At 46.1% G+C, this 23,865-nt stretch overlaps 1 protein-coding gene across 1 annotated transcript; it reads left to right on the top strand.

Annotated features, from left to right (window-relative positions):
* The first annotated feature begins 2,352 nt into the window (after positions 1-2,352).
* Positions 2,353-12,384, top strand: NR4A2 (nuclear receptor subfamily 4 group A member 2). Its single transcript, XM_006196174.4, is given in 8 exon segments — positions 2,353-4,339; positions 6,652-7,517; positions 8,309-8,320; positions 8,322-8,439; positions 8,831-8,994; positions 9,891-10,093; positions 10,488-10,666; positions 10,816-12,384. Coding segments are annotated over 8 exon segments (1,830 nt in total). The 5' UTR covers positions 2,353-4,308; the 3' UTR covers positions 11,073-12,384.
* Positions 12,385-23,865: the final 11,481 nt, after the last annotated feature.

The following is a 23,865-nucleotide window of genomic DNA, read 5'->3' as shown; positions in this document are numbered from 1 at the left end:
ATAAAACATAATATAGTAACATTACTTTTCTAAATGCTTTTTCTGAGGTTCTATAATACTATGTATATATATATATTTATTTATGTAACAGTTGATTTACAATATTGTGTTAGTTTCAGGTGTAGAGCTTCAGATTCTTTTTCATTATAGGTTATTGCAAAATATTGAATATAGTTCCCTCTGCTATACATAATATATGAATCCTTGTTTATCTATTTTATATATAGTGGTGTGCTAATACTGTATACTGAGAGAAATAATTTTGTAATTTATTTTAGTTGGTTTGAAAAGAAGGAGTACTTATGGATAGGACTAATTTTTACTCCTATTTATTTTAAATTCTTAAGAACACAGACCTTCATTTAGGGTTGCTTTGCATATTTATACATGGCAATGATTTAAAGTTATATCAGATTCTGGGCCCTGAAAAAACATTATTGTATTTTAATTGAGTTATAAAATACTTTGTATTCAAGAATTTATTCATGTTCAAGAATCTTGAAGGATTACAGTCATATAAATGCAGAATTTTAGTTTTCTTTAGCCTAAAGCATCATTTTAACATTTTCTAAAAGGTTGTTCAATTCTACATTTTGGTTCCATTATATGTGTAATTAAACCTCTATGAACAAAAGCATACTCTTATGTACTAGCAAATACACCCACAGGAATCCTCTTCTAAACTATAATTTATTTAAACATGTAATCATAGGATTTTAAAACATGCTTTCATTTTTCCAAACTATATGCCAATTTGAACTGCTTGGTGATAAAATGAGAGATTTTATTACCATTTTGATTTTTCTCCCTCCTGTGACCTAACAGTGAGCTAAACATAGGCAGGAGGAAATAAAGAAAATCTACTGTGAACCTAATTCCAGTGTTAAACTGTTTCCCTTTTTTGAGAAAAATAGAAGAGAATCAATGATTTGTACTTATTTATGAATTCCAGCAGAAAATGAATATTTGGGCCTGCAGCAAGCTCTCCTGGGGCTTGGCCTAAGTAGTAAATAGCTAGCTTTGTGCGTATGTGCGTGTGAGTGTGTATGTGTGTGGGGTGCATCTTCCTGAACGTTGTGGAGTCAGGCCCCCTACTGACAGGATCAGTCAATTACAGGCATTGCCGGTTCTCCTGAGACTTCTTTCCATCAGAATCTGGTGGGGACACAGGAGTCTGGAGTTTTGAGCGTGGTCGTTCTTTACACTTTCTAATGTCTACTGGATTCTTTCCACATCCAGAACATCCGAGTCCTACCCAAGATGCCAACCCAGGAAGCAGCTTACCTAATACTTGGTTTTAGTCGGTTTATCAGTCTTGCATCCGGTGTGTCCTCCTAAGAAGACACGCTTCCCAGGAACTAGAACAGGAATTTCTGAAGAGAAGAATCTTACGGATTGTAGAGTAGAAAGTGAAAAGCCACATCCCCCTCCCCTCATTTTAATTATATTTATTCAATCCATTTCTAGTTACTAATCATTCTTATAATAAGCTGCTGTGAAAACTGCCTCTTGATCTTGGGTGCCTTAAGACTTGGGCAAAGGCTCTGTTATCAACAAGCCAGACTCGACAGGTTGCTATTATAGAATAACGCATCACATTACAATGTTTGTCTTCCTTAGAACTCACTTTAAGAACTCCAGCACACTTTCCCACTCGCTGGGAGAGAATTTAGAAATTGTCCGCAGACTCAACCCAGGCTAAAGCCAAGTGTTTTTTAATGGCTTAAGGGAGGAGGAGCCTGTGGAGGGAACATAACTACTTAGATCTGGGTATTTGTGTATGCAGAGGGATGGTTTTAACAAAGTTCTCCCGGCCTCCGCTTTCCTAGGAATATATTAAAAAATAATAACCGCCACCCCAGCGTGGCTGCGCTTGAGTTTCCGACTGCCTGAAAATAGCTGCTGGGAGCCTGGCCCACTGCTGGGATCAAGGAAAGCTCCCCCAGGCCGCGCCCTGCTCCCTCGCGGAAGGGGAAGGGAACCCGGGAGGGCGCCACCAAGCTGGAGCTGCTGCTATTTTGGGCCCAGCCGGGCGGGTGCGTCAATGCCTGCGCCCCTGCGTCACCGCCACCCCCACCCCTTTCCTTCTCCCCTGCTCTCCAAACTCTCACTTTTTCCCTTTCGTTCGCATGGAATCGCTTCTGCCCACAGGGCGCTGACGCTACCCAGCTAATAAGCTATTCTTCGCCCTCCTCCCCTCACCCCTCTACTCACACACCCTCACCCGCCACCACAACATCCCCCCCAACACACACACACACACACCACACATACACACCACACACACACACACACACACACACACACACACACACACACTTCCTGGTTTTATTTTTTTCTCGCGCCCGCTAGGGCACCGCTGAGCCTCAGCGGCAGCGGCAGAAGCAGCGGCAATCGCAACATCTGGGGGAAACTTAAGGTGTTCACGTAGGTTTTCCCGAGGCTGCGGCGCAGAAGAGCCTGCGGCTTCTCGGGGCAGCCGCGGGGCATCTGATGGCTTCGCCTTTCCGGCTGCCGGGAGCGGGCAAAGGCGGGGGTGCAGATTAGGGCTGAGGGGCTGGGGACGCGGAGAGTTCCACGGCGCTTTTGGCCGGCCAGTACTGGGAACACCAGCATGGGCGGGGGGTGATGCAAAGGGGCCCCCGTAGCCTGGAAGCGAGCCACGACGAGGGGGAGGGGCGGCTGGAAGTCTTCGCGGGCGGAGGAGGGGGACGCCTCCGAACCTTCCCTCCCCCTGGTGCCTCCCTCAGCCCCATGGAGAAGCCCCGAGGCCCGCCAGCTCGGGCCCAGGGTGCGTAAAGGGGGCTCGCTCCCGGGAGAAGCAGTATTTCTTTGCTAGAAAGCGCCCTGCGCCCTCAGCGTGGAAGGTGGACTGACTTGTGAAGCCGAGTCGGCGGCGACTGGGACGGCCCTCGGGGGTGCGGCGAGCTCGCCGCCCGCCAGGCCCCTCTCCTGGGAGGGCTGTTTGCACACACCGTACGCTTTGCAGAGATCTCACCCCTCCCCACGCCTTCCCCACGTTTAGTCTTTCCCTCTTGGCTCTCAGATTGAGGCTATGAGAGCCCTTGTGCTTCAGAGGAGGGTCAATTTATTTCTCTAAAACTCGGGGAAATGTACAAGTTGATGAGCACCCAGGAGTGTCAAAGTATGGCAAAAGGTGAGACTTGAGCACCTATCTGCAGAAGGCACACCTGTTGCCCGCTGCTGGGCTGCATTGTCTGCAAAAGGAAAGTGGGAGACTTTGGGGATCCCTGACGGGCTGGGTCACTGGCTACCCCCTCCTCTCCCCTCCCTCCTCTCCCCTCCCCTTCTCACGCACCACGTCCTCTCTCGCACGTGAGCACTACAAGGAAAGAAGGAAACAGAAAACAGGCCCTACCCACTCCCCTCTACCTTGGGGTGTGTGTGTGTGTGTGTGTGTGTGTGTGTGTGTGTGTGTGTGTGTGAGAGAGAGAGAGAGAGAGAGAGAGAGAGAGAAAGAGACAGACAGAGAGAATATGAATATGCCAGAGGTGGAGAAGGCCAGGGACAGGAAAAGAGAGAAAAGGGGGGTGCGCTGGGCTAGGGAAATCCCACCCCTAGTGCCTGAGCCTCTGAACATCTCGTGTCATGGGACATCTGTACGCTTCCGCTAATGGGGGTGACAGTTGTGGGTGGACGAGGTTAGGGCGCTGCTAGGCACACCCCATCTCGAGCGATTCCAGGTGCTGGCTACCTGGCCCACGCCTGGGTTCCCTTCCGCCCGGGTTTTTGTTGCACCCTCCTCCACGTGTGAACTACCAGGTGGTAGCGGCGGCGAGGGGGTTGGGGGGGGAAAGTGAGGTGAGAGGTTGCGGTGCTGCGGGCTGCGCAGACCTGAGTGGAGAGGTCACACCTCTTTCGGAAAAAGAAAAAAAAAAACCTAGCTGGCTACCAAGGTGAACCCTGAACGGTTCCCACCTTAAAATCAGCCCCACTCGTGACGTCAGGTCGGAAATATACCAAAGCGAGCGCGGGCCAGGAGTCTGGGGAGCGCGGCGGCGCGGCGATTGGGCGGCAGGCCGCTGACGCGCGCTGACGCGCGGAGACTTTAGGTGAATGTTGGCAGCGGCAGCGCGAGCCACATAAACAAAGGCACATTGGCGGCCAGGGCCAGTCCGCCCGGTGGCTCGCGCTAGGCTCCGCGGTCCCGTTCGCCTGCCCAGCCGGCCGCCTTCCGCTGCTCCCTCCCGGCTCTTGGCGTCCCGGCTCCCTGTGCCCCTTTCGCCCACCCCCTCCCCGACCCTGCCACCCCGACTCCGGGAGGGAACTGCACTTCGGCCGAGTTGAATGAATGAAGAGAGACGCAGAGAACTCCTAAGTGAGTAAGTGCAGCCTGTACAGCTCGCTTTCTTTTATCCTTTCTCCTTTTGCCCGTCTCTTCTTTCCGCTTGTTGTGGTGCAGGTTCTCTGGAAGTGGGCGCCAGAGGTGCGGAGCGCGAGTTGGATGGGAGGATGGGGAATAGGTGTGCGCAGCGACAGAGGCTATATGTCGGAACTGCTGCTTTGCTACCCAACAGAGGCTTCCAGGCTCCTCACTGGTGGGCGTGGAAGGGAGGCTTGCATACTTTGGGGAGCTGCGGACTTGCCCGCAGAAATGTGTGCAAAGTTTGCTCTTAGTGCGAATGATCGTTGTCTTTGGACTCGGAGACTCCAAGTTCTGCGTATACAAGGGCCCTGGACGCTGCCCACAAAGTGACAGGGAGAAAGAAAGTTCTTCAGTTTACGTGTTGCTTGGGAACTGTGTCACCGGGACTGGTCAGCGTGCCGATGTTTCCTGGTTATTGTTGAGTAAGGGGGTGGAGGGGCGCGGTTGGTTATTAGAGTGTCCTATTACTAAGTTGCTTGAAATTTCTGGTTTTGACATATGCCGCGTTTGTGTGTGTGAGTTTGTCAGAAAGAGAGATAGAGACAGAGAGACAGAACAGAGTACAGTTATGAAGCTGCGAAGTTACCAGAGGGTTAACATCCAACACAGGCGTATCTGACATGGGCTATGGGGGTCGAGTCTCCTTTCTTTCTACTTTTTCTGGTTACTGTCCCTCCCCCATGTAGCAAGATTATGAAGGGATTGGGGAGGAGAACAGAAGGCTTGGATGCTTGGCTTTCTTTTTCATTAGTAATAAAATTGTCTATGCTCTAGAATGTCTTCCAAGTGGGAACATCTGAGAATTACTAGGACACAATAATGCCTTGTTCCAGCAAGTAGGCAGATTGTGGAAGGCTGGATAGGGAAGGTGTTCAGATTTCTATGCTGAGAGGCGCTTCTAACACTGGTGCCAATATTGGATAAGCAGAATTTACCTCTCTCTGCAATTGACCTAAGATGCTCCTGGAAAAATAGAGTCCCCTCTTTCCACCCCTTGACCATTAAAGATGAAAGACAAATTTCCTGGAAAAGTGAATGCCAGTTCACCTGTATCCCCAAACCTAGTGCTCCATCAAAAGCTCTTTGGAAATCCAGATGTTTCCATTCAGATTGCCTTCAGGGCTACCCAGGCCTTGCTAACATTTTGCAACTCCTAGGGGTGGAGGGAAAGATTGTTTTTACATTTTATATTCTTGACTTCTACTTTCTACCCCCACCACTCCTAAAAGAAAAGCTAATTTCACCAAAGGAAAAAAAAAATCAAGAAGCTTCAATGCTGTAGTTTATTAAACTCTAGTTTCTTTTTATTCAGTTGTGAATTAAACTAAAAGGGAAGTGACACTTCCTCCCACTGCCCCCATACAGACCCTAGCAAAGGGGCCAGTTTACTTCATCATAAGTATTAAATAACTACATGGAATAGCTTTCCTCCTTCAGAACCCTCTCTGCAAGGATTTACAGTCAGTGGGTGAAATTTTCTGTTGTTTCTAGCCATGTCTTTTACATATTCATTTTAACTGCTAAGTTTGATAAAGGCTACACACTAATTTCCAATAAAACAATCAAGGAGGGCATAAAAGGGCCTGCCTGGTGATACAGATGCCCAGACAGATCTGTCCGGAAAGTCACCCTGAGGCTTCCTGTATGTTTATTTCAGGGAGGAGAACCGACAGGCTGGGCTCTCCACTGCTTTTCTAAAAATCTTGGGAAACTTTGTCCTTCTTTGAATTACGACACTGTCCACCTTTAGTTTTCTCGAAAACGCCTGTAACTCGGCTGAAGGTTAGTGCAACTTTTTTTTTTTCTTTCTCTCCCCGGGGTTCCTTAAAAGTCAAGAAACAGGGCAATGGGATCTTTCTCAGCAAGCCCTGTAACTTAAATTTTTCCCGACCCATCGCCTTCGGGAACAAGTTTCTCATTGTGCAATTCAACTTTATTTCCAGATTGAGCTTGCTGAACCAAAGCTTCAGAGGAAAGGCTCATTGGAGCGGGATTGTCCATGAAAGTGGATGAAGGGGGAGGTGTTGGAAATATCCGGGAATGGAGACCCTCAATAGCTTTCCAATTCTGGGTCTTTATTGGATCAGTCTTTCCTTGCCCTGCACTGTTTGGCCTCGCAGTATTTGCAATCTCCGCCCTTCCTCTCGCGCCCCTACTCGCTTCTGACTGCCGCGGGCTGCCGGTGTAGCTCCAGGTGTACCCGAGCCCGGGAGAAAGTGTTCAGTTGACCAGGCTGAGTGTATATTACCCTGTTTCATTTCCAGCCATGCCTTGTGTTCAGGCGCAGTATGGGTCCTCGCCTCAAGGAGCCAGCCCCGCTTCTCAGAGCTACAGTTACCACTCTTCGGGAGAATACAGCTCCGATTTCTTAACTCCAGAGTTTGTCAAGTTTAGCATGGACCTCACCAACACTGAAATCACTGCCACCACTTCTCTCCCCAGCTTCAGTACCTTTATGGACAACTACAGCACAGGCTACGACGTCAAGCCACCTTGCTTGTACCAAATGCCCCTGTCCGGACAGCAGTCCTCCATTAAGGTAGAAGACATTCAGATGCACAACTACCAGCAACACAGCCACCTGCCCCCTCAATCCGAGGAGATGATGCCGCACTCCGGGTCGGTTTACTACAAGCCCTCCTCGCCCCCGACGCCCACCACCCCGGGTTTCCAGGTGCAGCACAGCCCCATGTGGGACGACCCAGGCTCCCTCCACAACTTCCACCAGAACTACGTGGCCACCACGCACATGATCGAGCAGAGGAAAACGCCGGTCTCCCGCCTCTCCCTCTTCTCCTTTAAGCAGTCGCCCCCCGGCACCCCCGTGTCTAGCTGCCAGATGCGCTTCGACGGGCCTCTGCATGTCCCTATGAACCCGGAGCCGGCGGGCAGCCACCACGTGGTAGACGGGCAGACCTTCGCGGTGCCCAATCCCATCCGAAAGCCCGCGTCCATGGGCTTCCCCGGCCTGCAGATCGGCCACGCCTCGCAGCTGCTCGACACGCAGGTGCCATCGCCGCCGTCGCGGGGCTCCCCCTCCAACGAGGGGCTGTGCGCCGTGTGCGGCGACAACGCGGCCTGCCAGCACTACGGCGTGCGCACCTGTGAGGGCTGCAAAGGGTTCTTTAAGGTGAGCCAGGCCGGGGGCAGAGGAGGCAGGTAGGGGCCCCCTAGTGCCCAGAGCCTCAGAATGCGAGCTCCGCAGTGGTGCAGGCGCCCAGCCCCAGCTGGTCCCGGACCGTCCTATTCCCGGGGTCCGCGGAGGCTGCCCTGCCGCCGCCCCGGGTCTTCGGCTGGGGCTTCTGGTGCCTGAGAAAGGGAAATAGGAAGACAGACAGACCGGGGTCGCATCCCCCGCACGCAAAGGAGCCGGCAGGCCCCCGCCCGAAGTTGCCGGAGCCGAATTGGAAGAGGGTCATTTGCATGTGCTAGGAGCTGTCTTCTCTGTTCAGATTGAAATTGGTTAGGACAGAGAACCGTGTCTGAGCTAACCAAGTGGAACAGAATTCCCTATGGTCAAATTAAGTGATCTCTTTATTTCGCCATCCTGATTGAATAATCTTATCATTTTAAATAGAGAAGGTCTCTAAGGAATGTAAATAATATGAATGCCCACGGATTTGTATTTACTGAGCGTCTCCTTCTCCTTCTCTTGGCATATAAAACACAGCAAGGAGCGGCAAGGTTAGCTCAAATGTTAACGCTATCAATTTTCTTCTGTTAAATGCCCTGGGGGAGGAATAAGAAAAGACAGAGAAAGGAAAAGGAAAAAATAATAATAATAAAGTAGTTGTGTATGTGTTTGTTTGTGGAGAGGGAGTGGGGATCCCGGCCGTTCAGAAATTGTCTCTGGATTCCCCGGGTTGTTGGATTTTCAAGAGAAAAATATTTTTCTTCGGCCTATATTATCTCCTTTTGCAGCGCACGGTGCAAAAAAAACGCGAAATACGTATGTTTAGCAAATAAAAACTGCCCAGTGGACAAGCGGCGTCGGAATCGCTGTCAGTACTGCCGATTTCAGAAGTGCCTGGCTGTTGGGATGGTCAAAGAAGGTAGGTTGGGGCAAGTAGCCCACTCCCCAGTCTTCGCCTTTGGGCAACCGCTGCTCCTACCCCAACCCCACTTTCCACTTCTCAAAGCCGAAGCGGGTTGGGGGGCTCTCCTGCTACCCCCTACCCGCCTCTGGCCTCTAAGACCCACCAGCTGCCTGCTTGCCCATCCTGCCCTAGAGAAAGCCTCCAAGGCCCTTCTCGCCTTGAACTATACGACCCATTTGGAAGAAGACATAAAACAACCCTGCATTTTTAAATTTTTCTCCTCAGTAAAGTCTTTACAAGTAGTGGGGCCCTGCTCTGCCTGCCGGTGCTCCGCGGCTGCGGCCTTCCCCGGGGAGGGGCCGAGGTGGCAGCTGGGTCCAGCGCTCATCCAGCTATTCCTTTGCAGTGGTTCGCACGGACAGTTTAAAAGGCCGGAGAGGTCGTTTACCCTCGAAACCGAAGAGCCCACAGGAGCCCTCTCCCCCCTCGCCCCCGGTGAGTCTGATCAGTGCCCTTGTCAGGGCCCATGTCGACTCCAACCCGGCTATGACCAGCCTGGACTATTCCAGGGTAAGAAGCTGGCGGGGCTTATCATGTGGACAAACTGACAGATGGGCAGGACCCCTTCCCCCCTCATGACTAACCTCCAGACCCAAGGGATAAAGGAAGCAGGCAAGACCATGACTTCACAGTTCTGGGCAGGGCCACAGAAGACAGACCTTGTTGCTGGGGGTGTAGACATGAGGCCAGGGCAGAGGAAGTAAGAGAGGACAGGCCACAGTGGTGAAATCTCTGTGAGGCCCCTTCCAGTACCACTGTGCACACACGAACTCGCACGCTAATGCCTCTGATGCCTAAACCAGAGGCTATGCAAAGTGCTCTGCCTGGGGGTACATCCCCAGTCCTTCATAGAGATGCTTTAATCCTCATCCTCTCTGGCATTGTCAGAGAGAGGGATGCCTGCTTGGTGGTGGTGGTGGGGCAGTTGAGGAAGAGAGAGGGTATAAGGAATGGTAGTGGGTGGGGTATCAAGTGGTCAGATTCCTCTTACCCCAGCTGTGAGGAATGTGTGGGCTTTAATTGAAGGAAATATGTCGGGCAAACCTAGAAGCCTCTGCAATTTTATTAAGATTTGCAAAGGGCGTCTCTGCTCGAGACCCACTCTGGGACTGGCATGAATACTAACGTGTCAATTGTTTTGTGGAGATAAGAGTGAACGTTTCCCAGGGCTGGTTGGCACTGTATTTAGTCTGTATGGAAATGGTAATTTACATATTTAAAGCAGCGACCTCATAGCACCATCCCTAATTGAATTAATTGCCCCGGAACATCTAATTTCCTTACTGGTCAGAGAGAGGTTTAATTGTTATAAAAACCTGGCTCCCCTACTAGAAACGAGGTTAGCAATTTCACGGGTTATATATTTTAGAGAACCTCATTAAGTGCTTTTTAAAATGAAATTCCAGTTCCAGGCGAACCCTGACTATCAGATGAGTGGAGATGACACCCAGCATATCCAGCAATTCTATGATCTCCTGACTGGCTCCATGGAGATCATCAGGGGCTGGGCTGAGAAGATCCCGGGCTTCGCTGACCTGCCCAAAGCCGACCAGGACCTGCTTTTCGAATCGGCTTTCTTAGAACTATTTGTGCTGCGATTAGCGTACAGGTAATGGAGAGAGCAATCCAGGAAGGCTGGGTATGGAGGAAGAGAGGTATCAAGAAAGGAAAAGAAAGAGAAAAATGGAAGTAAAGTGGGGGGAAGAGGGAAGAACAGAATGGGAAGTGAAAGAGAGGGAATAGAGGGAAAGGGGAGTAGATCAAAGGAAGAGAAAGGAAGGAATGAGCCCAGAAGCCTTGAATGAGTGGGATGGAGGTGGGATAGGGGGCGTTCTTGATTGTTATGAAATTAAACCCTTTCAAGGTCCACTGGTCTACATTTTATTAACTCTTCGGTAATTAGGTGCCTCTTAAATCCCTCATTTATTGCTCTTCAAGTAATTAGTTGTTTAGCTTCTCTCTCTCTCTTTTTCTCCCCTCTCTCTCTTTGGTATTAATTGCAGGTCCAACCCAGTGGAGGGTAAACTCATCTTTTGCAATGGGGTGGTCTTGCACAGGTTGCAATGCGTTCGTGGCTTTGGGGAATGGATTGATTCCATTGTTGAATTCTCCTCCAACTTGCAGAATATGAACATCGACATTTCTGCCTTCTCCTGCATTGCTGCCCTGGCTATGGTCACAGGTCAGTACCACAGGCACAGGGCACTTCTCCTCCAGAACTGCCCAGCGGGATTCATCCCGGTTTCCCCTTGCTGCCGACCCTCCCTGATCCTGTCAGCTAGCTAACTGCTTTGTGCATTCGCCTTTTGTTTCTGATTGTGTTTTCTGCAGAGAGACACGGGCTCAAGGAACCCAAGAGAGTGGAAGAACTGCAAAATAAGATTGTAAATTGTCTCAAAGACCACGTGACTTTCAATAATGGGGGCTTGAACCGCCCCAACTATTTGTCCAAACTGTTGGGGAAACTCCCAGAACTCCGTACGCTTTGCACACAGGGGCTACAGCGCATTTTCTACCTGAAACTGGAAGACTTGGTACCACCACCAGCAATAATTGACAAACTTTTCCTGGACACTTTACCTTTCTAAGACCTCCTTCCATGCACTTCAGAGGAACTGGAAAGAAACCTAAAAGTCCAGAGGGGGCAAGTCACAAGGGCAGAGAGATCCCCCTGAGCTGCCTCAGCTCTAGCTGGCCCCCACCCCTCCCAGACACCCCCAGCCCCTTGTTCCGTAAAGAAACAAACAGACAAACAAAAACAGAAACAAAAACAAAAACAAAAACTGTTGCTATTTCCTAACCTGCAGGCAGAACCTGAAAGGGCATTTTGGCTCCGTGGCATCCTGGATTTAGAACACGGACTACACACAGTGGTATAAACTTTTTATTATCAATTTAAAAATAATTTTATTGTTCAGAAGGAAGATTACTAATGTGTGATGGAAAACATTTGGCCATGTTTGGTTGTTGCAGTTAAGACAAATGTAATACATATACACACATATATACACACACCCACATCGTAAGGGGACACAAAAGTATTGCCCTTTAAAAGACTTCAAAGTTTTCTGCTGTAAAGAAAGCTGTAATATATAGTAAAACTAAATGTTGCGTGGGTGGCATGAGTTGAAGAAGGCAAAGGCTTGTAAATTTACCCAATGCAGTTTGGCTTTTTAAATTATTTTGTGCCTATTTATGAATAAATATTGCAAATTCTAAAAGATAAGTGTGTTTGCAAAAAAAAATAACTACACAAAAAGGGACAAGCATGTTGATTCTAGGTTGAAAATATTATAGGCACTTGCTACTTCAGTAATGTCTATATTATATAAATAGTATTTCAGACACTATGTAGTCTGTTAGATTTTATAAAGATTGGTAGTTATCTGAGCTTAAACATTTTCTCAATTGTAAAATAGGTGGGCACAAGTATTACATATCAGAGAATCAAAAGGGACACATAGTGTTTGTAACACCGTCCAACATTCCTTGTTTGTAAGTGTTGTATGTACCGTTGATGTTGATAAAAGAAAGTTTATATCTTGATTATTTTGTTGTCTAAAGCTAAACAAAACTTGCATGCAGCAGCTTTTGACCATTTCCAGAGTGCTTATAATATACATAACTCCCTGGAAATTACTGAGCACTTTGAATGTTTGTTTTTTTTTTAATGTCTAAGATTGTCAGTTAATATATTATTTTATGTTTGAGTAAGAATTTTAATATTGCCATATTCTGTAGTATTTTTCTTTGTATATTTCCAGTATGGCACATGAAATGAGTCACTGCCTTTTTTTCTATGGTGTATGACAGTTAGAGACGCTGATTTTTTTTTCTGATAAATTCTTTCTTTGAGAAAGACAATTTTAATGTTTACAACAATAAACTATGTAAATGAACCAAATTTTGTCTTCTTTCTGGGTCAGGTAAAAATGATGACTAAACAGCAATATACCATAGACAGAATTGGAGATTGATTTAAGTTAGATCACTTATTCAACATCTGAGTTTCAAACTGACAGCCTAGATGTATTCTGGCAAAAGGAACTGAGGAACTGAACTAATTATCCAGAGGATCCAGTGCAATATTTTTCCTTAACCAGAATCTTCCAGTGTGGTAACCTACATTTATCAGAATCAGTTGAGTGTCAGCTCTTCTGTTAACTTTGCTACTAAGTGCAGCTTTCAGAAGAGAAGTTCAGGAAAGCCAACAGCTTTTGAAGTTTTGCAGGGTCCCAAGTCCTGTCAAGTTTTTGTCTTGCACAGTGTTTAGAAAGTATCTTTTTTAAGACTCAGAAAGCCAACACAGATTTTAAGTGTGTTGTATGCAATCTCTGACTTTTCCAATTCCTCTACTTATTACTACTGTAAATGATCTTGGAGGAAGAGCCAAGCATTTGGGCCCTTTGGGCCTTGGGTCGGTGGTCTTTGGCATAGAGCAGAACTCAGTAGAGGCATTTCTTACAACTTTCTGTTTTCCTCCTTCAGTGGGTAGTGATGAGCTTCAATTTGCAGTTTTTGAATAGTATTTCTGTCTTAAAAGTCTCTCAGATAAAGACTAAAATATCCATTTGTCAGGTCCTGGGTCTTGTCAGCCCCAAACAAGATATACTACAGTGTCTAGGGTTTCACCCAGCGCCAACTTTTAGCAAAGAAAGTAACTAACGCTGTAGAAGCCACTTCTGGTCTGAACTTCCTCTCAGTGACCTGGTCCTTGGCCGTTAGAGGTCCAGCCAGTTTCTCCTCAGGTCAACTGTGAATTGCTAGAAAGCACAGGATGGGAGACTGTCTTCTTCACTGACCCTGGTGAATTTCAGGTGGCCTCAGGGTCACTGAAATTTACTGAGAGTGTTATTGTTTTTAAAACGCAGAGTTAGAACAGGAAATTGCCAGGAGAGTTCTCAGGTTATTTTTACTTTGCCTTTTCTTGCTTTTTAAGATAAGATGTTTTGAGGGTTAGGCAAAAGAAAGAAAGCAGGTCTCCGTGGTAATTTGAGGTTATTTTTACGAGATGCATTTCTCTGCAGGTAACTCTGAGGGGCAAGAGTGGGTGGCCACATAATAGATTAAATAATAAGCAAAATGTCCAACTTTCCTGGTTTTCTTGAAAAGATGGGGCTTGCCATTTCCTTTTATTTTCACAACTTCTGCCCAACCAAAGCCACACACTAATAAGCAGAGAGAAAGAGAACGCCCTTTAGAAATGCTGGGGGTCTGCAGAGCCGTCAGCACTCATCTCCCAGGTGTCTGCGGCCCCGAGACAATTGTATTCCGATTCAGAATCCTAGAGAGTTGAAACAAGAAACGAACTCTGTTGCCGGCTCTCCCTTTAGGTTTAGGAAGCGGCTGCGCATCACCTGAGGCCAATGGGATGTCAGGTAGTGCGCCTCCCGAGAATTTGGGGTGAAAGGAGGGAGGGATGACTCTCTCCTATGTTCACGAGCACATTGCACCGGCTCCGCGTAAGTTTAGTTGTATTCCTAAATGGAAAAGTGGCTAGGGCTTTTTCTGCTCCACAGTTATCAAGTCAATTTTCAACTCCTGGCTGCGCACTGGGTGGTGCGGGGAATGAATCTCGCACGCATCTCTCCTGCGTCTTCCGGGATCCTCGAAGCTGAGGACTTTTCCTGTCCTGGTCTTTCTAGGGGTAAAGACCAGGAAAAGCAACAGACACGCTGCATTTCAAAAGACACACGTTACATGGAACTTCTTTAGAAAGAGTTTAAAACTTTACAGTGGGGCTTTCATATTGTCCTCCTCTCCCCAAGTTCTCTTAAGAATTTCAGTTATTGTGTGTCCTTCCAGCTGTGGAAAACACTTAATCATTGTTTCGAAGACTCGGCCATGCACTTCTTAGCTCCGAGGGAGGGTCTAATTTTAAGTCTTCACGGTGTCTAGACCTCGTTGAGTGGTTGCTTAGAAAGCCCTGAATTTATGGAGAGATGCCCTTAATTCAAAGCACGGGTGAGCAGCGTTACCGCCTGTTACCTCGTGGGCTCTGCTTCCCCACCGTCCAGGCGACCTCCGCAGTCTCTCCGAATGCCCAGGCGGCCCTCGCTCCGACCTTCCGCTTTCAGAGAGCGAGCGCGAGAGTGTTTGAGTTTCTGGTCCTGATTCTAACAAGAGAGATACGCCTGTTCCGGGAAGCCGATAGCACTTCGCGGTGGCAGGGGCACCCAACGACCTTATCCTGTGTATTTCTTTTTGGTGCTCAACTCCATTTCTAAAGACTTGGTGTGCCCCCTCCGCTAAAAGTACCGATCATAAGTCTTACCGGGCACTGATTTTCAGAGAGTGCACGGAGCCAAACAAGGAGAAGCAGGTATTTCCGCCAACTTAAAAATGTCACTTGAAGGTTCAAATTCACTTCGCCATGAGACTCTCTTGCCTTTGTCCGTGCTTCAACACGAATATTTAATTATCTAATAATATTTTAAACCTAGACGTCGGCAGTGAATACTTCCAAGATACAAAGAGGTCTGTGAGGGAAAAGTTTTACTTCCTTGAAATATTTTGATCACAGAGCTTTCTGGTACGAGATACATTTCCATCCCGTCAGGCCCTATCCAGGGTACCGATACGAAGGCACTTCCCGGCATCTCGCGTGTTGCGCATCTTTGCGCCTCCAGCTCCCAGCCAAACTCCGCACTTGCGTCCGTTTCCGTTTTCATCCGCGGCGCGGCAGCGCGGAGGTGGCTTCGGAGAGTGAGGGCTGGGGGTCTCTGGGACCGGCCTCGCTTCTCTCGGTGAGAGAGGCGCCTATTTAGAGGCTTGTGTGCCCGCCGCCACCTCAAAAATAGAGACAGGTTCTATCCAGGTAGGAGGGAGAAAGAGGGTATCTAGCCCTGCGGATTTAAAACTTTTTTCAGTATTATTTTGACGGCTGAATAGCGGTCTGGGAGTATCCCTAAAACATCCTCCTCCAAAAGAGGTCATAGGTAACCCCCAACCTGTGCCCGTTATTTGGGAACAGAAACTGTCCCTACGTGGGCGCGCGCAGAAATTTCTCAGTAATTCAAGCCGTCTGAGCACCCCGCGAGCCGGGACTTGACGCAGTTTTAGAGTCCCACGGAGGAGGGGTGGAGTTCGGGGTCCCAGTCGACGCTGACGGCCAGTCAACAGATCCTCCCCATAAGTCTCAGACACGACTAAAAAGAGCGCACCCGATTGCAAGAGTCTTCGGGCAAGGTTCTGCTAAATCTGTGCATCTGGCAGAACTCGAACCAGAGGATCGCGTCTGGCATAACTGCGTTTTTTGGAGGTGGGGGGTGTTCAGTCGATACTGGCTGACTTTACTAGTAAAGCAAGATAGGAATTCCAAACAGGGTCATAGGTTTTTTTCTAATTCGATTTTAATAATAAAGACAAAAATCTACTTTTCATTTTTACTTTTTAATTTTACTAGAAATCCCAAATTGGATATTACACATAGCCATTTAGGATAGCGAGGCTGTCATTTAAAGTCATTTTCTTTATGTCTTTCTGTTTCCTGAGTACAACTGAAGAGGACCGCTGGGGCCCGCAGGGTCTTTGCTCCGACTTTAATTGTGCACTTCTTTAGGGAATGTCCAGCTTCCGTCGGAGGGCGCCTCCTGGGGCTGGAAAGCCGGATCTCACCCACTGTGAGGCGTAAGGAGGAGACTGCACCCCTGGTTGCTAGCCGCGACGTGCAGGCTGTGGCGGGAGAACTCGGGAGAACGAGGCTCCAGCTGCTTACTCCCCGCCCCATGCCTTCTCACTAGGTACCCTCCTCCCAGCCTGGTCTGATTTTGATGCCCTAGGATTGCTGGAGAGCACGTGTGTCTGCTTTTGGTCCGGGGTACGAACCGAGGGGTGGTCCGGTAGACGCAAGCGCTCCAGCTCTGCCCGCTGCGTTTCGAAGACTTAAGAGTTTCACTCTGCCGGTTGCGCTAGGAGACTTTGCCCAGGAAGCCCTGGAGCAATTAGGACGAACTTGCCCGGGTTAACTTTGTTTCCTCTGTTTCCTGCCCAGCCTTCCCCAGCTGCTCCCCGTTTCTTTCTCAGCTGTTCCATGTTCCCCAGGGCCCGAGGCTGCAACAGGTTCCAGTCGCTGCGTGGCCAGGTCTGGTGCGACAGGGCGCGAGCACGTGCAACCGGGCGCGCCCCCGGTTTACTCTGTACCCACTGATCAGTGGCCAGTCTTGAGTCTCCCCTACCTATGAGCCGGGCTGGAGCATCCATCCACACAACACAAGGGAAACTATGAGTTGTGGGGCGCGCGCATAGGCGGGGCAGAGGCTCCAGGGAGCGAGTCGGCAGCGCTTCCGCGCTACAGGAAGGGTCGGGAGAGGGGCCCACGCACTCACGCCACACGTGTGCCCAGCACGTGTGCTTTCAACTCCGAGGCTCCAAGTAGAGATCGCGCGCATCCAGCCCTGCTTTCAGGTCTCCTCGCACCGCAGGTTATGAGCCCTAGGCCCGCCGCGCCGGGGAATGCGACTCGTCAGGTGGCCAGATGATTGTGGCGCCTGGAGGGGCCTCAGGGCAGCCGGTCCGCCTATCCGCCAGCCGCGGGCGCGCTACTTCCTCCCCTAAAGATGCCGACTGCGGACTGCTGTTTGCCCTCTTCTCGGCTTCACCGCAGGGTTCTGTCGTGCTTCACAGAACTGGACCGAGCGCAAGCAGGGATCCAGAATCTTGGAGAGATCGGCTTCCACGCTTTCCTCCGTGTTTCTTCCCCTATTTGATCTCTCTCCCTTTTCTTTATATTTCTCTCTAAACCTGTGTTTAGAGAAACTAAGATTTCCAGGACAAGTACCTCTTGTCCTAAGAGATAGATTACCCGGGTTTCTATTCGAGGCTTCCCTGGGACGGTAGAGGTTGGTCGACGCGATGCTGCGCTTGTGAGAACTCCATCGGGTACTAGAGGACTTCTAGAGGGGCTGTTTCTGCTAAGATTTTCTGCCTCTGAAAGCTTGAGAGGATCGTGTTAACGATCTCAAATTAAATTGAACTTTTGAAAACGATATGGGGTAGAGAGAGAGAGGACGCTCCATCAGTAGGTTGCAAATAGGCCAGTGTTTTTCAGACTGAGGGTTCTGACCCATTAGTGGTTTGTAAAATCAATATAATGGGTTGTGATCAGATTTTTCTTTAAAAGAAATAAAAGAAAAATAGAATAGAAATCACGAGTGCTTTGCACGGAATAGCCAAAGTAGAAAAAGTCTAAGCATTGTTGGCTGGAACTTCTTGGCCTACAGTATAGAACATATTTATGAGTGTGGGTCTCAGTTAAAAAGTTTGAGAGCCACTGGCCAGAAGTGAAGGAGAGGGGTTGCCTGTACTGAGTGATGCTGCTAAGGGGATTTCAGCCATGTGGTTTTGTGGTCAGTCTTCTCTCTTCTGTGTATTTTATTATTATTTTTGTCCTACGTCTCTTCCTTCTTCCTCCCCAACTCCAAAGGGCTTCCACATCTCTTTAGCCTCTGGCCTGTTAAGCACTTGGAGCCCTGCTGGACATCGTAAGGGCCAGAGGACAGGCACACAAAGCCACCATCCCCCTTTTCCTTTCCCTAAGCAACCTAGTACCTGGGAGGAGAAGGAATTGTGAAGAAGGTCATGGGGGAAGGAAGGTGAATGGCCATCACATTGTCCATTCACCACGTGCCAGGCTTTCTCACTTGTTGCCCAACACAAGGAAAGAAGCCAAGGCTTTTGAGGGAAATAGCTAGAGATCGGGAGGGATAAAGCTAATGAACCATCCTGAGAAAGATCAGATGAGTGAGGATTGAGGAGATGGAAGAGGAAGGGGAAGTTTGAGAATTTCTTTAATCAGGGTGCTAGAATTGAGAGCAAATAGAGATGGAAAGAGAGGACTAAAATGCTGTAGAAATACAGGAGGCCAGGGCACCAATGATAATGTGAATGAGTTTAAAGAAAAAAGAAGAGATAAATAAAAGCAAACAGAAAGGGCACATAAAGGATGCTAGGTGTGGGTGGGCAGATATGAGATGAAAGTTGGATGTGGAGGCCATAGTAGAAAGATCATGTAAGGAGAGAGTGGCTTTAGGTGTGGGAAGCCTTAGGTTAAATGGGGACCACACAGAAGTTTCAAGTTATGTCATAAAGAATGAAAAGGAACAAAACCATCGGCATGGAAAGGTACATTCCCTGTCATTCCACTCTAACGGAAGGGCTTCAAAAGCAGGCTTGTTTCCTAAGAGGTGCTGCAGCCTCCAGGCAGGGGTGATGTGTATTCCTCTGAAGATTCAGGCCAATGTGAAAGGCAGAACCAAATGGCAGATGAGGCCAACTTCCAGGGTTTCTGGGATCCCTCCACCACAGTAATTCGCCCTGTGATATGCAGCAAGGCTAGGTACCGTCTCACATAATCCTCTCAAATCCATCTCAACTGTGCGATCTACACTGTTACTTCCATTATATAAGTAAGATGAGGCTCAAAGGTATTGTTAAATATCTTGGCTTGTCAGTACGTGGGCTAGGTGGAATTTGAACTCAGAACCAGGACTACAATTCCAACTGCCTTACTTTTGTGCTACCTGGCACAGAAGGATGTAACTTTTCCCTACAGCTTCTGCCCAAACTGACTATGAGTTTTTGCTGAGACTTGAGGATGTTGTATTTAGACTTCTAGAGGGGAGGTTGACATGAAATCATAGTGGGGTAGTGAGAATAGTATGTTGCTCTTCTCTCTTATTTACGAGAATAATCCCTTCTCTCAGAAGGGGTTGTTTTGATTGCTTTCATAGTTAATGCATGAAGGAGTTTTGAGTTGCTTGCTTTGCTGTCCAAGAAAAGAATGGGAATGACTGTTGTATTTGTTTATGTCACCGAGAAAGTCACACTAAGGGTAGTAAAGAGGAAAAATGTTTTTCCTCCTCAAGCTGTTTGAATTTCCTTTTATTAATCATTTGATTTTTAGCCAGCTTCTCCGTTTCCTATCAGGAAAACCAAATTGCACATCAGTAAGTTCACTTTAGTCACAGCCCCGAGCAGACCATTTTGTAAAAACTGGCTGTGCATGAGCCATTCACTCTTTCTCCCCCTTCTTCTGTATTCGTGGTCTGCAATGTTTAATGGTTATGAACATTTTCTTAAAAGCTACTCTCACAGTCCACCAAGTGGCATAAGTGGATTTTGCTTGGAGTGTCAAGTAGAGAGTGATATTTCTTCAGAAGACGATCTGCATCTGACTTGGCATGGTCAAAGGGCTGCAAAAATAGTCTTATTATATTACACAATTTATTAGAATATAGCACTTGACAAACAAAATATGGTGGATTTAGGTCAGCTGTTTGCTTATACAATAGATTTTGTTCGTCTTTGACATTTAATTTAAGCTTCCCTTATCTGAGGGCCAGGAATAGGATAAGTATGTTCTGCCTGTGTTGTGCTTCTTCTTTATAAAACTTACTTATCTGCAGCTCTCTGGAAATAATTCACAGTGACTTAGGACAAGGAAGCCTTGTGAAATGTTCTGAAAGTGACTTTTTGAAATGAAGTTCTGAAAAGTTGAATTATGGACACCCTAACAGGGGTTTTTATTTTTGAGGAATGAAGATAGCTACATTTGCTTTCTTGTTCTTTTGCTTAATTATCCTCCCTGTATAGTGAATTGATACAGCTAAAAACCAGCATCTAGAAATCCATAATGAATCTACTTGATACCAAAAATCTGTGCTCTGTGTAGTTGTCCTGCTCTCAGCAGTGCTGGGCAGGCTCTGCATGGGCCACATATGTGGAAACAATATTGAAAACCTTTGACACATCAGTGACTTATTATTACTATCTCTGAGAAAAATAGAGTCTGTTGCTGTAAAATCTGCACTTGCAGATGTGTTAGCCCTAAATAACCTTCAAAATTGGTCGTGGTGTGGTGGGAGATGTTGGTATTCATGAGTCTTTTGACATGTTTGACATTTTCTGTATGGTGTGTTGCTCTGTCTGTCTTGCATTTTTTCCCCCAATAGTGTATGTTTTCCTACTAAAACGCAGCTCTAGGTGTTTATATTTGGGGTCTATAAGTCTGCTTATTGGATGAATGATTTGTTCTTATTCATGCAAATAATGAGTTAATGAATTAGGTTATTACTGCTTTTCATGCTATGGTCATAAAAAGAGAGCTACAGAAGAGCTAATTTGATTCTTAGTTTTTAAAGAAAAAATATATTTGATATATATCAAACATACCAAATTTGCTACAGTCCTGGATTAGCACCTAAGGAAAAGCAATTCTGTGGATGATGATGCTGTTGGAAGCTGAGGGATTTGGGTACCGAAATCTAGTGTAATGAATAGAGGTTTTGAAATCTGTCTGAGTAGCTTTTAAAATGGCCCTCTATTCATTTATTTTTGGAAGGGTAAAAAGGATCCCTAGCAGGGAATTGCCAATTGAACTGAGAAATCTAGGTGGCCCTGAGATAAGTATACTGTAAAGTAAGCACGTATTTAAATGTGGAGAGAATCAGAGATTTCAACAGCATTCTCAGAATAAGACACAGGTTTGATACTGTGGTCATCTTTCCTTTGTATCACCTTCTATGTTAGCTCTACAGGTAGAACTGAGTAAATGAGTTCAAAAGATTTAGCTAAGCTTTGGTGAGGCATTTTTAAATTTATGAATACCATGTTAATGAAAAGAGTTACCATTTGCTTTTTGAGTGTTGGACAAGGGCAACAAATTTGATTGAAAAGCTTCTGCCACTGCTCTTTACCTTGTGCAATAAACATGGATGCTATGCAAAGTCTGTTCTAATGTCTATTCAGACTCGTCTATGGATGGAAAGTTTTGACCAAAGTTTTTAATTCAGAACTAATAAGTTGCTAATTACCTTTTCCCCCTTTAAAGCTGATGTTGCTAATAATGTGACTTCCCTTGAAATGTTATTCTCGTTAAGACTGTAACTGACTCCAAGGCTTTGACATTTTTTTGTCCTAGATATTTCTCCTGTTTTTAATCTCCACCTGTTGTCACATGCCAGGACTGCACTGTACCTCCAGGTCGTAGGACAAAGGGGCAGCTTTCTCTGTCTAAGGTGTCAAAGCTGCTCTTCCTCTGGAGTGGAAGTTTTATGTGCACTTCCTTTGTACCCTCTCCCTGGGGACCAACACATCACCTCCATGACACACACAGCAGCTGTGGCCTGGGGTTTGACAACAATACCATAAGTTTACTTTCAGTTTGTGCCAGTATTTAAGGTTGCATCTTGCAATTCAAATGGCATCAGGAGACCAACTTGCACGTGCTACTGCTCTCTATGGGTATCCTCCAAGCTTCTCTCCTGGGCTCACAGAGCCTGAAGTCTCTCCCATCCCTTCGGGCATCTTTCAGAGCAAAATCTCATTCATAAGACACAAAACAACAGAAAACTTTAACATGAAGGTGCGGTGTTGTTCTTTTAAAAATAGTATTTTGATTTGTAGAGCAATATGAATGAGTAGAATTTAACACTAACAAGATTGTGAATCTCATTTCCAATGTTATGAGTTAGGGAAAAAATGCAAGGCTTCTCTTCGATGTGTCATGTTTTGTATGCTTAGCATGGCTTTCATCAAAATATGTACTGTTGATTCATTCATTACATATCTTGTATGTACTTAACAGAACAGCAAGAAAAAGAAAATCAAGTGCTTGTCTTTCCTTGAGTTAATTTCCCTTAACATGTATTCAAAATAAGCATTCCAATGTAGCATAATATAAAATAGTTATAGAATTTGATGACTATAGGAAAGTTGGTGTGGGTGAGAAATGCATTGTTCATTAGATTGCAAGCAGCAATGTATGATACAGAAAAGGCAAGGTACTATAAACAGGAAGCTGTAAATAAGCAGTTTTTTCCTTTCTGTAACTAGAATACAAATACTTGCATTATGTAGACATAGTCATAAATTTTGATAACTTAGTGAAACAGGATCATAAATATGGAAACAAGGCATATTATTAAATGTATATGATTTTGCAATGAATGCTTATTATTTTTAAAAGTCTATGTTCCTGTGGCTTTCACTTAGAGAAGGCAATCTCCCAGTACTATGAACAGCCTAATCATTTTTTTTCCTTCAGCTAATAACAGTAACTTCCAAAATTGAAGACCAAACCTCAGCAGTCAAACTTAACAACGCTTTGATCAAATTAGAAAACTGGGTGACTAAAAAGAACACAAAACTTGTGACACAGTTTCACAAAATATTTTTTGAAATCTTATTCAGATTAACAGGAGCCCTGTCACATGTGCTGAAAATTGGTTGAAAAGAACATAAATAAAATGCACGGTTATCTGGCAATAAGCTGACTTGTGTAGAGTGATTCAGTAGGGTGCTGCTATAAGGTTTTAATTTAACCTTAGTATTAATAATCTTCATAATGGGCAAAGATCACATTAATTACACTCACAAATGGTACTGAACGGAGAACTTGGTGAGACTGGAGAAATACAGAGGCACAAAGAGAGGTCAGGCATACACGGAGAAAATAAAGCACTTCTCAGTTGAGAATGATGAAAGCAAATATATCCAGTGCATGTCTCAGCATAACGGGTTTGAAATACAGAGCATGAGCGCAAGGGAAATATTTGTAAAATGTTAACGTTTGGAGTGAAGTCTAGATAAAAAGTTAGGTAGAAATATTTCATGTGAAATTAAGAGCATTAAAGAAAAAAGGCTTATATGCTTTTAAAGCTGCATGCCCAGGGACTTTTCACCATCAGAACAAGAGAGGTGCTAATCCTTTTCTGAAGAAAGCACTGAGGAGGCAATGCCAGGATCCAGCATGCAGTCTTGAACTTCCCAGCACCAGAAGACGTTGACAAGTTGGACAGATTTCAGAGAACCACAACAAAAATGATTAAGGGCTGCAGCAATTGACTTATGAGAAAAGATGAAAAGAACCAATTATGTATTGCTTCTCCAAACAAGACAAGCAGTAGAGTGGGGAGAAGACACAAGGAAACCATATATGATTTGAAAGTGCAAATACCAAGGTAGGAGATAAATTGTTTAGATTGGTCCAGGGCAGTGATAACTTTGAGGTAAGGTGAAGAAAATAAGTAAAGAGGAATTTGGTAGATTATCAGAAAAATAATTTGCATGATGTTACTTGGTAAAAGAATGGTAGCAATTTTGAGGAATTAGTAAACTGTATTGCTTGATTATTATTATTTTATTTTTAAAAACAACTTTATTGTGGTATAATTTCTGTACAGTAAAATACACATATTTAAGATGTACAATTTGATGAATTTTGATAGATGTAGGCACTTATGAAACCATCACCAAAATCAAGATACCTAACATTTCCATTGCTCCCCAAGAGGTGCAAATTTTGAACTCCCAATTTATCCCTTCCCACCTACTATTATTTGTATGCAAAAAGGATCACTTATTTACTACTAGGAAAACTTT

This window comes from Vicugna pacos, chromosome 5 (assembly GCF_048564905.1).
Source record: "Vicugna pacos chromosome 5, VicPac4, whole genome shotgun sequence".
NCBI classification, from domain to species: domain Eukaryota; kingdom Metazoa; phylum Chordata; class Mammalia; order Artiodactyla; family Camelidae; genus Vicugna; species Vicugna pacos.
This window is presented reverse-complemented; position numbering and strand designations above follow the sequence as displayed.